Here is a 12,442-nt window from a genome sequence, read left to right as displayed (position 1 = left end):
CGGATATTAATGGCTATTTTTGACCACTCACGCGTCACAACTCACGACTTGCTGAAACCTGTGGCCTTTCCGTAAATCACGAGGAAGAGGCTGTCGTTTCCACAAATCCCCTTGAAGGGGTGCAGGAGAAAGCTGGGCCATGCAAAGCTGCCGTTGATAACCCCCGCCCCCCTCTCTCTCTATCTATCTATCTGCATTTTAATAGCCCTCACCTCAATCCTTCTCACTTGTTCTCAGGCTTCTCAAGTCATGGCCTCTCACAAACTAAGCTGTTTTCTTCCCTCTCTTATGGTCTTAGCATTATCTCAGTCTCTTCTTCTCTTAGGCGCTCCTTTGGAACACCTAGTCAGCGAGCTCCCAGGCCAGCCACCAGTAGAATTCAAACAGTACTCGGGGTACATAACAGTAGACGAAGCCAAAGGCACCAACTTCTTCTACTACTTTGTAGAGGCCGAAGCCAATGCCTCCTCTCTTCCCATCAACTTGTGGCTCAACGGAGGTATATCTCCATGTCTCTCTCTACTCCTCTATGTCTCATAGTGTTCTTTTTTATTTTTATAATTTCGTAAGTTTTGTGAAGGGCCTGGCTGTTCTTCTGTTGGTGGTGGCGCGTTCTCGGAGCTAGGACCGTTTTATCCCAAGCCTAATGGAGAAGGGCTTAGAAGAAACCCATTTTCATGGAACAAAGGCATTCTATCACCCTCTATTTCTTTCTAATTTTCTTATTGTTTGCATTTTTATGTTATTTATTTATTTATTTTTGAACATGAACAGTGGCTAATCTGCTCTTTTTGGAGTCTCCTGCTGGAGTGGGATGGTCCTATTGTGATAAAAAGCGAGTTGGCTACAATTACGATGACTGGCGAGTTGGTTGGTCTCCATTTCCTTCATCCTTCTTTTCCCTTGCTCCCAGAGAACTTAGCACCAAGTAGTTGCTGCAGTACTGAAGCATTAATAAACGTAGCAAGAAGTTCTATAAAAAAAAAACACACGGCGTGGTAAAACGAAGTGGTTGGCCATGAGAATAATGAGACAATTGGTGGTTGCGAATTCATCAACACACGCTCTATTAATGATCTAGTCTTCCAATCCATATTCTCCTTTTACGAGGCATTCCAGGCTCCATTTATGACTCCTTTCCATTGCCCAGTTAGAGTACTTTTCGTGTGTGTGTGTGTATTATATATATATATATATATATATATATATATATATATATATATATATATATATATATATATATATATATATATATATATATATGCATGTGGCTTCTTGTTTTCACTTCACACTGCACTGCAGCAAAGGAGAACTTGGCATTCGTGAGGAAATGGTTCCAGCTCTTCCCAGAGTACACCAACCACCAGCTTTTTCTCACCGGCGAGAGCTACGCAGGTATATGACAAGCCGGCCAGCATTGAATTGATGAGTGCCCAACCCTTATATGTGTCAGTATGACTCAGTGTTCGGTGTTCTTTATTATGTTACTGGCCTTGGGTCATCGTTTCCGTGTGGTGAACGTGTTAATAGCATATGATAATTTACGTACCCTAGTGATAGGTGTTTAACTGCGTGTGCAGGGCATTATATACCACAGCTGGCATGGTCGATGGTGATGTGCAATGAGTTCAACTTCAATGGCATTCTGGTAACATCACATATTAAATTGTAGATTTAATTCGCAGTAGTAGCGAGTCAGCTGTTTATAAAATTTTCCTTCAATGCTATATAGGTTTTGATGGCATTGAATCAGAAATTTCAGAAGTCAGAACATCACCATAGACTGATAATTGTGATAATAACTACGTATCCATGTGAACGTAGTAAAGTTTGATGTTACGTTTCATTTACTAATTGGCATGCAGATAGGAAACCCACTGCTGAACTATGGGATAGATACGAGTGCAACCTACTCCTTCCTTTGGTCGCATGGGGTGATATCTGACGAGACGTTCCATGGTGTCTCTCGCTGGTGTGACTTCAGATATGGCTACATGGGTGGAGAGGGAGCAATACTAGATGAGGAGAAAAGGGAAGGGAAGAAGGGAGGGTGCACATCCTTCCTAGCTTCTGCAAGAAATGAGATGGGGAGCTACATCAACATCTACGACGTCACCGCCGATGTCTGTCCTCCTCCCATCCTACACCAAGCCATCCTCCTCCACAAACTGGTGCGTACTTTATGCCATCATTGTATGTATTTTTCCCTTTGCTTTCCGAGCATTCAGTTCTTTTCACCACATCAAGCTGCAGAGGCTGCATGTTGCTTGCTATCTCATGGATTAATCGTTTTAATTGAAACCTGTTTCTAGGTATTTCCATGCAATGAGAGATTTAGTTGGCTTTATCATTTCCTTTGCAAGCACAATCCATCCATTAATGTGTGGTGCCTCACCTGACTCCGGGCCTTCAGTGGTTTATGGCTTTATGATTCTGTCTCTAAGTCTAGCTTGATCTTGTTCCCAGATAAATTGGGTTTGGATCCAAGTTTTAGACCAGTCTATTAGATCAAGGAGTCAGTATGACCTTATGAGTAAAAAAAAAGACAAAATCTAATATTATTTGAGTTTGTTGGTCCTCGCATATATACTACCTCTATAGTCCTTGTTAGGCTAAGAGTCCAAGTCCTATTACAAATCCAATTAAATGCAATCACAAACGCCATGATCCTGTGGTTAGTACCAAATAGGTCTATACTGCAGGGCTCCTAGTTCACATGGTCCATAAACCAGGTCCATGAAATAGGTCCCAAATAGGTCATCACTAGGGCAGCTTTGGCATCATATAAGTATCCAAAATCTATCCAATCACTACAAGAATTCAGAATTTTAGTGAGGAATTTTTAGTGACGACATATAAGTTTAATCACAAAAAACTCATATTTAGTGATGAAAATCAGAACTGGTCACAACAAACCATTTTGGTCTATATCTTTAATGATGAAACAAAATGCTGTCACAATATATATATTTCTGTGACTATTTTTTGTTTTATCACAAAAAATTCATCATTAAATAGATCTTTTTTAAGGTGGAAAAATAAGTTTGGTGCCAAAATCAATTTTGGTCAACTCACTAAAGATGATTTTATGATTCACCAATAAAATTTATGTCTTTAGTGGTGATATTTTAAAATGATCACTGTAGATATATACTTTTAATGACAAACTTATAGAGTGGTTAATAAAAGTCCATATTTTTAGTGATGATATATTATGTTGTCATAAATTTGGTGTCAAAATCGATATTGGTCAAATTACTAATGATAAATTTATAATTCAACACTAAAACTTATGTCTTTAGAGATGATATTTTAAAATAGTCACTATAGGTATATATCTTGTAGTGTCAAGATGATAAAGTAGTCATTAAAGCTCTATATTTTTAGTGATGATATAGTATATATGTTGTCATAATTTTTTGTACTAAAATCAATATTGATCAATGTACTCATGACGATTTTATGATTCGTCACTAAATCATATGTCTTTAGCGACGATGTTAATGATGAGCTTATCAAGTGGTCATTAAAAATCTATATGTTTAGTATCGATACATTATGTTGTTACTAAAATCTTATACATTAATGTTGAAATAGTGATATCATCCAAATCTAATTTTAAAAAGAGTCATGAATTATCTAATTTTAAATAACTGTAGAAAAAATATATACAATTATAGAAATATATTGAAATTATTGATATTTCAAATATTTTAATTGGAAGATTTTCATGATATTATAAATAATAATAAAAAATTATTTATCTTTTATTTTTTGCCAAAAACAGATGATTAAATTATTTATGAAAATAATTAGTTATTAAAATATAAAATATTTCAAAATATTTGAAATAAGTATATGTTATAATGTGAAAGCATTAAATAAGTATAATCAAGCATTAACTTCGTATAAGAAGTTAATGCTATCATGGTGGCTAAGTAGTACACAAATATCCATGAGGTCTTATGTATATGAAAAAACATATTCAAATCCATAATATTTCCATCCAAATCTGATTGGTCAATAGATATAGATTGGGATTTCGTTGGATAATTTTTGAATTATTTGCCGATAATTTTTCAATCTTTTATCATCAAAAAAAATCATTACAAGTATTTATCTTTAATGATCATTTCCATTTCATCACTAAATATATTAGCCTTTTGTGACCAAAAAGAATTCGTCAGGAAAAAAGATTGTTAGCGACAACATTAAATTCTCATTAAAACTCAATTTTGGTTATTAATTTCTTATCAAGTCATCATCTTTAACAATAATTTTTAATCTTTTGCCACAAATAAAATCATCACTAATGGTTTGCCTTTAACAACCATTTGTGTTTCATCAGCAAATATAATAGTTCTATTGACGATTTTATATTTTCGTCACTAAAACTTTTAGCTACAGGCCTTTTAGTGACCACCTAACGATGAAATAATTATGGTTACGAAAATCTTTTAATGATGAATAAAAAATTTTATGACCAAATTTTTCGTCAGTAAACCTGAATTTTTGTAGTGAATATATGGTACCAAATATATGCCGGCATGGATCCTCATAGCTTAAAAAGTTGCCTGGCTGTAAATTTTTTCTTTCTTTTTTTCAATAGCTATTTGTGTTCTTGAAATATTTTGTTTACGTTGGTTTGGTCCAATTTGCCATCTGTGCTTGAGTCAGTTCCATTTGATTGCATTGTTTGCTTTCCTGGGAGCTTGAGGAACAAAGGAGAGGGTCCCTAGGAAACCCTGTGCTCTTCTTGCTTTGTTTATTTGGTTTTGAATTGATCATTACAATTAATTTTGGTATTGCATCAAAACACCATGGGTGCAAGCAGATGGGAGTGGCAGGGCAGAAGGATGCAACAGATGTGTGCATCGACCATGAAATCACTCGCTATCTAAACAAGCCTGATGTTCAAAAAGCCCTGCATGCGAATCTCACCTCTCTCCCTTATCCCTGGGAGGCTTGCAGCAGGTCTGTAATACATTAATGTGTGTAATGTGTACTTATTCTCTCCTTTCATTCCTTTCTCACTTTCAGCTTTATTGTGAAATGAATTATATCTTGGTGCAGGATTGTGAATTATAATGCTACCAATCAGCTCACAGATATGATCCCGACACTGGCTCGCCTTGTGAAAAAAGGATTGCCTGTCTGGATTTTTAGGTATTTCGTAGGCTGCATGTATATTGATCGCAATTGTTTTCCATATTTATTTATATCTTATGCTCCATGTGGCAGTGGAGACCAGGATTCTGTGGTGCCTCTCACTGGGACTCGAAGTCAGATTGCCAAACTAGCGCAGCAGCTAAAGTTGAAGCCAAAGAGCCCATATCAGCCCTGGTATGCTCATGGACAGGTTAGATCTTTCTATGCCTCTTACATTCTCAATTCATCTGTTCCGTTAGACATTAATGATAAGTATCCATAGTAATGGAGAGAAAAAGAAATGCTTCATACACCCAATGCCAATGGAAGGGGATTTGACATGGGATGTTGGTACTGTTGGAAACCAAGATTAGGCGCCCATGATAGCTTGCTCGAGTCTGATCCATTTATGGTTCATGGAGTTATTCCATGGTGATATCTATTCCATATAGCTATCATAACTCCCATAAAATCCCAATAACTTGCCCAACTACCTTGTGGTAATAGAACAAAGATCAGAAACCGGAGAAATAATAATAATAATAATAATAATAATAATAATAATAATAATAACAACTCTCCTCTCTTCCTTCCCATCATCCTCTGCCATCCATGAATCCACAATACTCGTGTTGTGGCAAAGAGTTTCATTTCCAATTGTAAACATATTCCCGGCCGTGAATTGTTCTGCAACAAAGAGGATGTTTAAAAACACAATGAGGAGTTTAAAGCATGTAATCCTAGCCAAGGAAAGATTTTGAAAATATTAATCACGTGCTTTTGCAAAGTATGTTACCGATCTTCCTTCCGGTTGGAAATTTTGATTTCGTCCAGATACGGAGTGGAGATTGTATCATGAGGCGAACAATTTGGTAATTCTGAAGGTACACCAAAACTACTGAGTTAGAAAAGCAAAAACCCAAGTTCAACAGTACAGATTAATGTCAAACATGAGGATTGAGAGTGAATCGATATGAGGGGATAATCAAGTATATTTTCCAAGAAAGCTGTTTTATAAGAATAGAAGCTAAAATTTAATTGTTATACAATCTAGAGAAGAGATGTACAATACAAAATATTTATGAAGATGGAATTCTTCCCTCAGAAAAATAAAAAACAAACCCGCAAAATTTGAAGATGGAGTTCAGCTGTACTCATGGTTTGAGCATCTCTTAACTAAAGCTCTATTAGTTTGATATAGTAACCTCTGTAGCTACTATGCCCTTCACCTGCAACCGTACCAAACCTTAACACCACCTTCTCAGATTTGATAACTTAATTGAATTTTTGTTTATATGTCAAGCTTTATCCCTTTTCCTTAACCTTTGATCATTATTATATCAGATTGGTTCCATTTACATTTTTTCTCCATTTTGCTTTCATCATATTCTTCTATCTTTAACTTCCCCATACACTACCAATTATTTACACTGATATCTTGGTCAAAACATTGGCACATGACATGTTTTTTGAGCTACGTGGTTGCACGCAAGCGGTGAAATACCTGATAACTTGTTCATTTCTCTACCAATAGCACCCCACATTTTTTATTGCTTATACGATGTATTCATCAAGCAGAAGACTTATACGATGTATTATTGTTATCCTAACAATATGACATGTGGATCCACTGGTTTGTCTAAGCAAACGAAGGATATGACTAGTGGGCTTTCCTATGGTTAGCTAATCGGCACATGCTAAATGTCGCCATCAAGGTGGGCGGAACTGGTGCTGGTACTGGGCACCGTATTGATTTTCCGACGGCGCCACTCGGTATGGGCCGTGTCGGGCCTGTACCGATGGAGGAGACAGCATGGGAGAGGGGAAAAGAGAGAGAGAGAGAGAGGGGGAGAGAGAGGGAGGGACAGCGGACGCCGTCCTCGGCCGCAGGAAGCGAGGCTGCAACTGTTTTTTCTGTTTTGAATCGATTTCACTTAAAAATTATGAAATTTTTTAAGGCTGCGGCTGGACTCCTGTTTCATTCGAAACAGGGAAAGCAGCTGCGGCCTCGCTTCTCGCGGCTGAGGCCGGCCTTCGCCAACCTCTCACCCTCTCCCTATCCCTCCCTTCCTCGCTTGCTCTTTCTTTCCTTCTCTTTCTCCGGCTTCGACCGTATTGATTTTCCGATGGCGCGACTCGGTATGGGCCGTGTCGGGCCTGTACCGATGGAGGACACAGTATGCAGCCCATGGGAGAGGGGAAGAGAGAGAGAGAGAGGGGGGGGGAGAGAGAGGGAGAGGGAGGGACGGCGGACGCCGTCCTCGGCCGCAGGAAGCGAGGCTACAGCTGCTTTTTCTGTTTTGAATCGATTTCACTTAAAAATTACGAATTTTTTTAAGGTTGCGGCTGGACTTCTGTTTCATTCAAAATAGGGAAAGCAGCTGCGGCCTCGCTTCTCGCGGCCGAGGCCGGCCTTTGCCAACCTCTCACCCTCTCCCTCTCCCTCCCTTCCTCGCTTGCTCTTTCTTTCCTTCTCTTTCTCCGGCTTCGGCAACGGGTTTCATTTTTATTGCCGAAACCGTACCAGTGAGCCACTAGTATGAGGGCAGCCGAAGCCGCCCGGTTTGGGACGGTTTCGTCGACCCTAGTCGCCATTATCTTCTAACCATACTCTTACATTGAATCGTCATGCTAATGCCCTCAACGACATATGGTATAGAGCATATGATCAATATATACAGAACTAGGTAACTTAATACTCTTTGTTCATTTTGGATAGCAGGTACGATGTGGTATGACTAAGCATCATCTTGACATCGAATAAATCTGATTTTTTTTTCCTAACAATGCAGGTTGGTGGATGGTCGGAAACCTATGGAAATGGGAGATTAGTATATGCTACTGTTAGGGATGCATCTCATATGGTACCATATGCTCAGCCAGAGCGAGCATTGGTTCTTTTTACGAGGTTCATAGAAGGAAAACTCTTGCCATCTCGGCCCTAATCTGATGTTGGTATCTAGTTTTGTTAACACATATCAGTTACAGGAATTTAGGTTATCCTATATTTTGTTTTTTTTTTTTTACTCTTCAGTGGTACTGGAGAAATGTTGGTTTTTGGAGAATTATTCTTCATTGCTCATGAATGTCAAAAGTAGGTCACTTTGGTGGTTTTCAAATTTGCAATATTTGTTAGTTTTTTCATAACTTGTTGCTATTTGATAGCTAAATCTTTAGATGTTATGAGCTTAAGTTGAGTAATTTTGTTCTTCTTAAATTCTAGTTTGCAGCGAGACTCAAATTCATTTTGAAATGTTTATAAAACACAGTCCTATGGTTGTCTTTGTAAGAAGTTGTGAGAGTCCAAATGAAATTGTCGCATCTCTTTATGCTGAAAGCTATTTTTTAAAATATTAACTTCCTTAATTGGGTAGTTTCTTGCACTAGTAATTTCTTTCGATTTCTTACATAAAAGATCCATTTTTATCAGTAATTTATTTAGCAATAACTACTCAAATATAATCTCTTGTATGAGTATCAAGTGGTCAATCAAGATCATCACAAGTGTCATGCAACCTTAACCGATATAATGTTGATTACCATTTTGCTTGGTTGTTTAAAAAAGTTGTTCTTAGTTGATTAATCTCCATGTTTGTTTTTCATGCAAGGAATGCCTTTGTTCTAAGTCAAAGTTTATTGAAGCCCCAAGCTTCAATGTTTTTGAGTGCACAGGTATTGTTGTTTGGGATAAAGATCGACTCACAAGATATGTACAAGTTCAAGTACCTTAAAAAACATGATACAACAGAAAAAATAAATTCTCAACTAGAAATATCATGATCTAAATTCTCTAACTTTCCTCTCTCTCTCTCCGCCCCCCCCCCCCCCCCCCCCCCCCCCCCAACCAAAAAAAAAAAATGTGGAAGCACTCTCCTTTTTCTAAATGCTATGAGACCTTAATTGTGTGGTTTTTGGTAGACTATTCTTTAGTCATTCCGTTGGTTTGAAACATCTATAAAGGGTGAATGATGCTACTTGAGATTGTAGCTCAAGGGTGAACGACTAGTTCACTCCATACTCAAAACGGGTAGTTTGGGGCATCTAACTCTTAAGACTGGTAAACTTGGCATCATCGACTGGTAAAACTGGGATAAAACCTTAAATTGACCTTCAAGTCTGGTAACAATATAGTGTGAAGGACCAGTAAACTTGGCAACCATCATGCTAAAACTTGGGCATGTAACTGTTACTTGGTTATGAGGAGCAGTGATCCTGACACTAGTTTCAAAGGACTAGAAATGCCAAATCTTGAACTTGGTAGCTAAGGTTGACATGGCTAATAAACTTCATGCCGAGGGCTGATATTTTTTGGGTTATGTGATTAGTTACTCTGGTTTCCGTAGTTTGTCTTTGAGACAATGAACAGGTAATTTGGTACCCATGACTGGTATCGCCACGCGAAACACTATTAAACTTGGCACTCTAGGGGGGGGAGGAAAGATGGACAGATGGATGGAGGGTTCTGTGTTCGTGCTTGTGTATGCGTGTTTGTGTTTGCGTTTGCGTGTGGTTGTGTTTGCGTTTGCGTGTGTACGAGAGAGACCGAGAGAGAGATGGGATTCAGAAAGTGGGAGACGTGCGAGCGAGCGAGCGTAGGCCAGGCTCTGTCCTTGTAAGTAATTTTGATACGTGGGGCATTTTAGTTATTTTAGGAACATGGGGCATTTTGATACGAAGATCCAATTATTTACTCAGCTAAAATTTTATTCATTTACTAAATGCTCGGGTGGTGGTGCTTATCCATCCTTTTCTTTTCACATCTTGTTTTATCCTTGAAGGATAAATTACAGAAAAAAATTTCAACTTTTCTCAATTTGTACTAAGATTTCATATTTTTTTAATTAAATTTTAATATTTAGTTTTTTATTGCAATATGTTGCTCTAGCACCATTAATAGTATATATAAAATGACTAAATTTTCTAGAAAAAATCCTAATGTATTAAATAATTTTCTAACTCATCGACGCATCCTTCGGGAATGGCGTTCGTGGAAAAAGAAAAAAGTGGCAGCACCTGTTACATTTATATTATAAGGACAGTTAGTACCTTAGTTAGTTAGTTCTGAATTAGTTATTTTCTTATGCTTTCTGTTATTCAGTTAACAGTTACTCTTTCAGTTAGTATCTGTTAACCTTTTAGTTCTTTCAGTTAGTACGGACTTATATATATGTAGCTTGTATTCATTCATGGAATAAGAATATGATCGAAAAGCTTTCGTTGAACTCTCTTTGCTTCCCGTAAGTTTTCTCTTTTGCTCTGAGTTTTCTTTCATCTTTCTCTTCTATCATTCTAAATTCTTCATGGTATCAGAACTTTGAGCACTTCTTGTCATGGTGTCCACCACTAATGCCAGTGCTGATTCCATTTCTTCACCAGTTCATGAATGTGACTGAGGATCCAACAAGCCCTTATTTTCTGTATGATGGTGATAACACAGGTCTGCAACTTATCTCCTTGGTTTTGAATGAAGAGAACTATTCAACTTGGAGCCGATCGATGACTATGGCTTGAGTGTTCAAAACAAAGAAGGATTCATTGATGGTAGCATTCCTCAGCTTCCATCAAATCATCCGCACTATGCTGCTTGGACATGATGCAATATCATGGTCTCTGTTTAGATCGTGAATTCTATTCCAAAAGAGATGAGTACTAGTGTGATTTATATGGAGTCTACAAGACAGATTTGGCTTGATCTAAAAGAGAGGTTTAGCTAAAGTAATGGTCCCAAGATTTACCAATTGCAGAAGACCATTTCATCTCTCTCTCAAAATCATGATTCTGTGATTTTATACTTCACTCGCCTGAAGGGACTTTGGGAAGAACTGACAAATTTTAGACCTCAGCAGCATAATGAGTATCAATTTGAAGAACAAGTCATGCAATTTTTAATGGGATTGGATGACTCTTATTCAAATATTCATGGACAGATCTTGCTCATGGATCCTCTACCACCTGTCAACAAGGTCTTTGCTCTTGTGCTTCCAAAAGAACGGCAACGAGAAGTAACTGCCATGACTCAAAACTTTGAGGCTGCTGCTTTTGCTAATAAGTCTACTTATGACAAACCTGTCTATAATCAAGTCTTCATTTAATGCAAAACCCATTATAGGCAAAACAATGCAGGCCAAGTTCCTAAGAAAAATAGGCCTATATGCAGCTATTGTGGCAAATTAGGACATACAAAAGATAAGTGCTATAGGCTTCATGGTTTTTCGCCTAGTTTTACTTTCACAAAAGGCAAAGGAGGGGCTCCTGCAGCCAATCAGGTCTCTAGTATTGCTACACCAAATTTGTTGCATGAATTCTCTAAGCTTACCATCACTCCAAATCAATGCCAGAAAATTCTTTCATTGTTGGAACCTCAGCTGCAGTCTTATACATCCAATTCTACTGCACCGAATATGCCACAATCATTAGTAAATCAAGTTGGAAATCTACAATTGGCAAATAATAGTGCTCAATTGCCATCTACCTCTGCATTTGCAAGTAATCATATGTCAAGACCCCCGCCCCGTTCCCGGCGGGCCGCTGTGACGGTCCTAGGGTGCGGGTAGGCATAAGGCTACCAGCCACCACGTAGAACCCTACTACCTATCAATCATCAATAAATTCTGAAAATTTTGGCATGATGCATGCACAAAATGATCACCTTTCCTATAGTGACCTGTCAGGATTATCTCAATATATACAACAACACTATCTGTCAGAGCAGCAATCACATAATCTATCACATAATGAACCTGGACAATATATATCAATACATCATCACAGGCATATAACTGATCTGCACATATATATATATATACATGCCTCCCAATCCATCCATGGTCAACCCATATCCACAACAAGATCTATGACTGTAACTATACACTATATACAACAGAAGGTTTATAATACATCAAAAGGTATAAACCTCTATCTACATTATACTATGGAGCGGCACAGCTAGCAGGCAATCTCTAACCCTGCTCCTCTCTATACAACATCTGTCCTGCAACAAAAATATCAAACTGGGGAGTGAGTATATGAATACTCAATTAGTGGAGTAGAGAGTATTATGCATATGAAACAGAATATAATCATGGCTCGAGATGAAATCTCAAGATCAATAACAAGATGAACATGAACTCAACATAGAGAATATGGAGTAAATCATCAATATCACCACAATCACAATCAACTCATCTGGAGCACATATGGAATAATCAAGAAAACATATATGCTACTCATGAATATGCTCAACCGATCATAATGCTGGAACATACAAATCGGGTGTCAATATGCGAAGTCATCA

The 12,442-nt window shown here is 37.8% G+C and overlaps 1 protein-coding gene across 1 annotated transcript; it reads left to right on the top strand.

Moving 5' to 3' along the window:
• Positions 1-215: 215 nt before the first annotated feature.
• Positions 216-11,240, top strand: LOC113463660 (serine carboxypeptidase-like 42). The gene is made up of 13 exons (XM_039134002.1): positions 216-499; positions 581-688; positions 775-921; positions 1,303-1,395; positions 1,581-1,648; positions 1,866-2,171; positions 4,712-4,974; positions 5,074-5,166; positions 5,242-5,421; positions 7,871-7,880; positions 7,941-8,056; positions 8,757-8,820; positions 10,956-11,240. Exons 1-13 carry the CDS (start codon positions 250-252, stop codon positions 11,238-11,240), a joined length of 1,983 nt encoding a protein of 660 aa, XP_038989930.1. The 5' UTR covers positions 216-249.
• Positions 11,241-12,442: the final 1,202 nt, after the last annotated feature.

The sequence above is a fragment of the Phoenix dactylifera genome, chromosome 14, assembly GCF_009389715.1.
Source record: "Phoenix dactylifera cultivar Barhee BC4 chromosome 14, palm_55x_up_171113_PBpolish2nd_filt_p, whole genome shotgun sequence".
NCBI classification, from domain to species: domain Eukaryota; kingdom Viridiplantae; phylum Streptophyta; class Magnoliopsida; order Arecales; family Arecaceae; genus Phoenix; species Phoenix dactylifera.
This window is presented reverse-complemented; position numbering and strand designations above follow the sequence as displayed.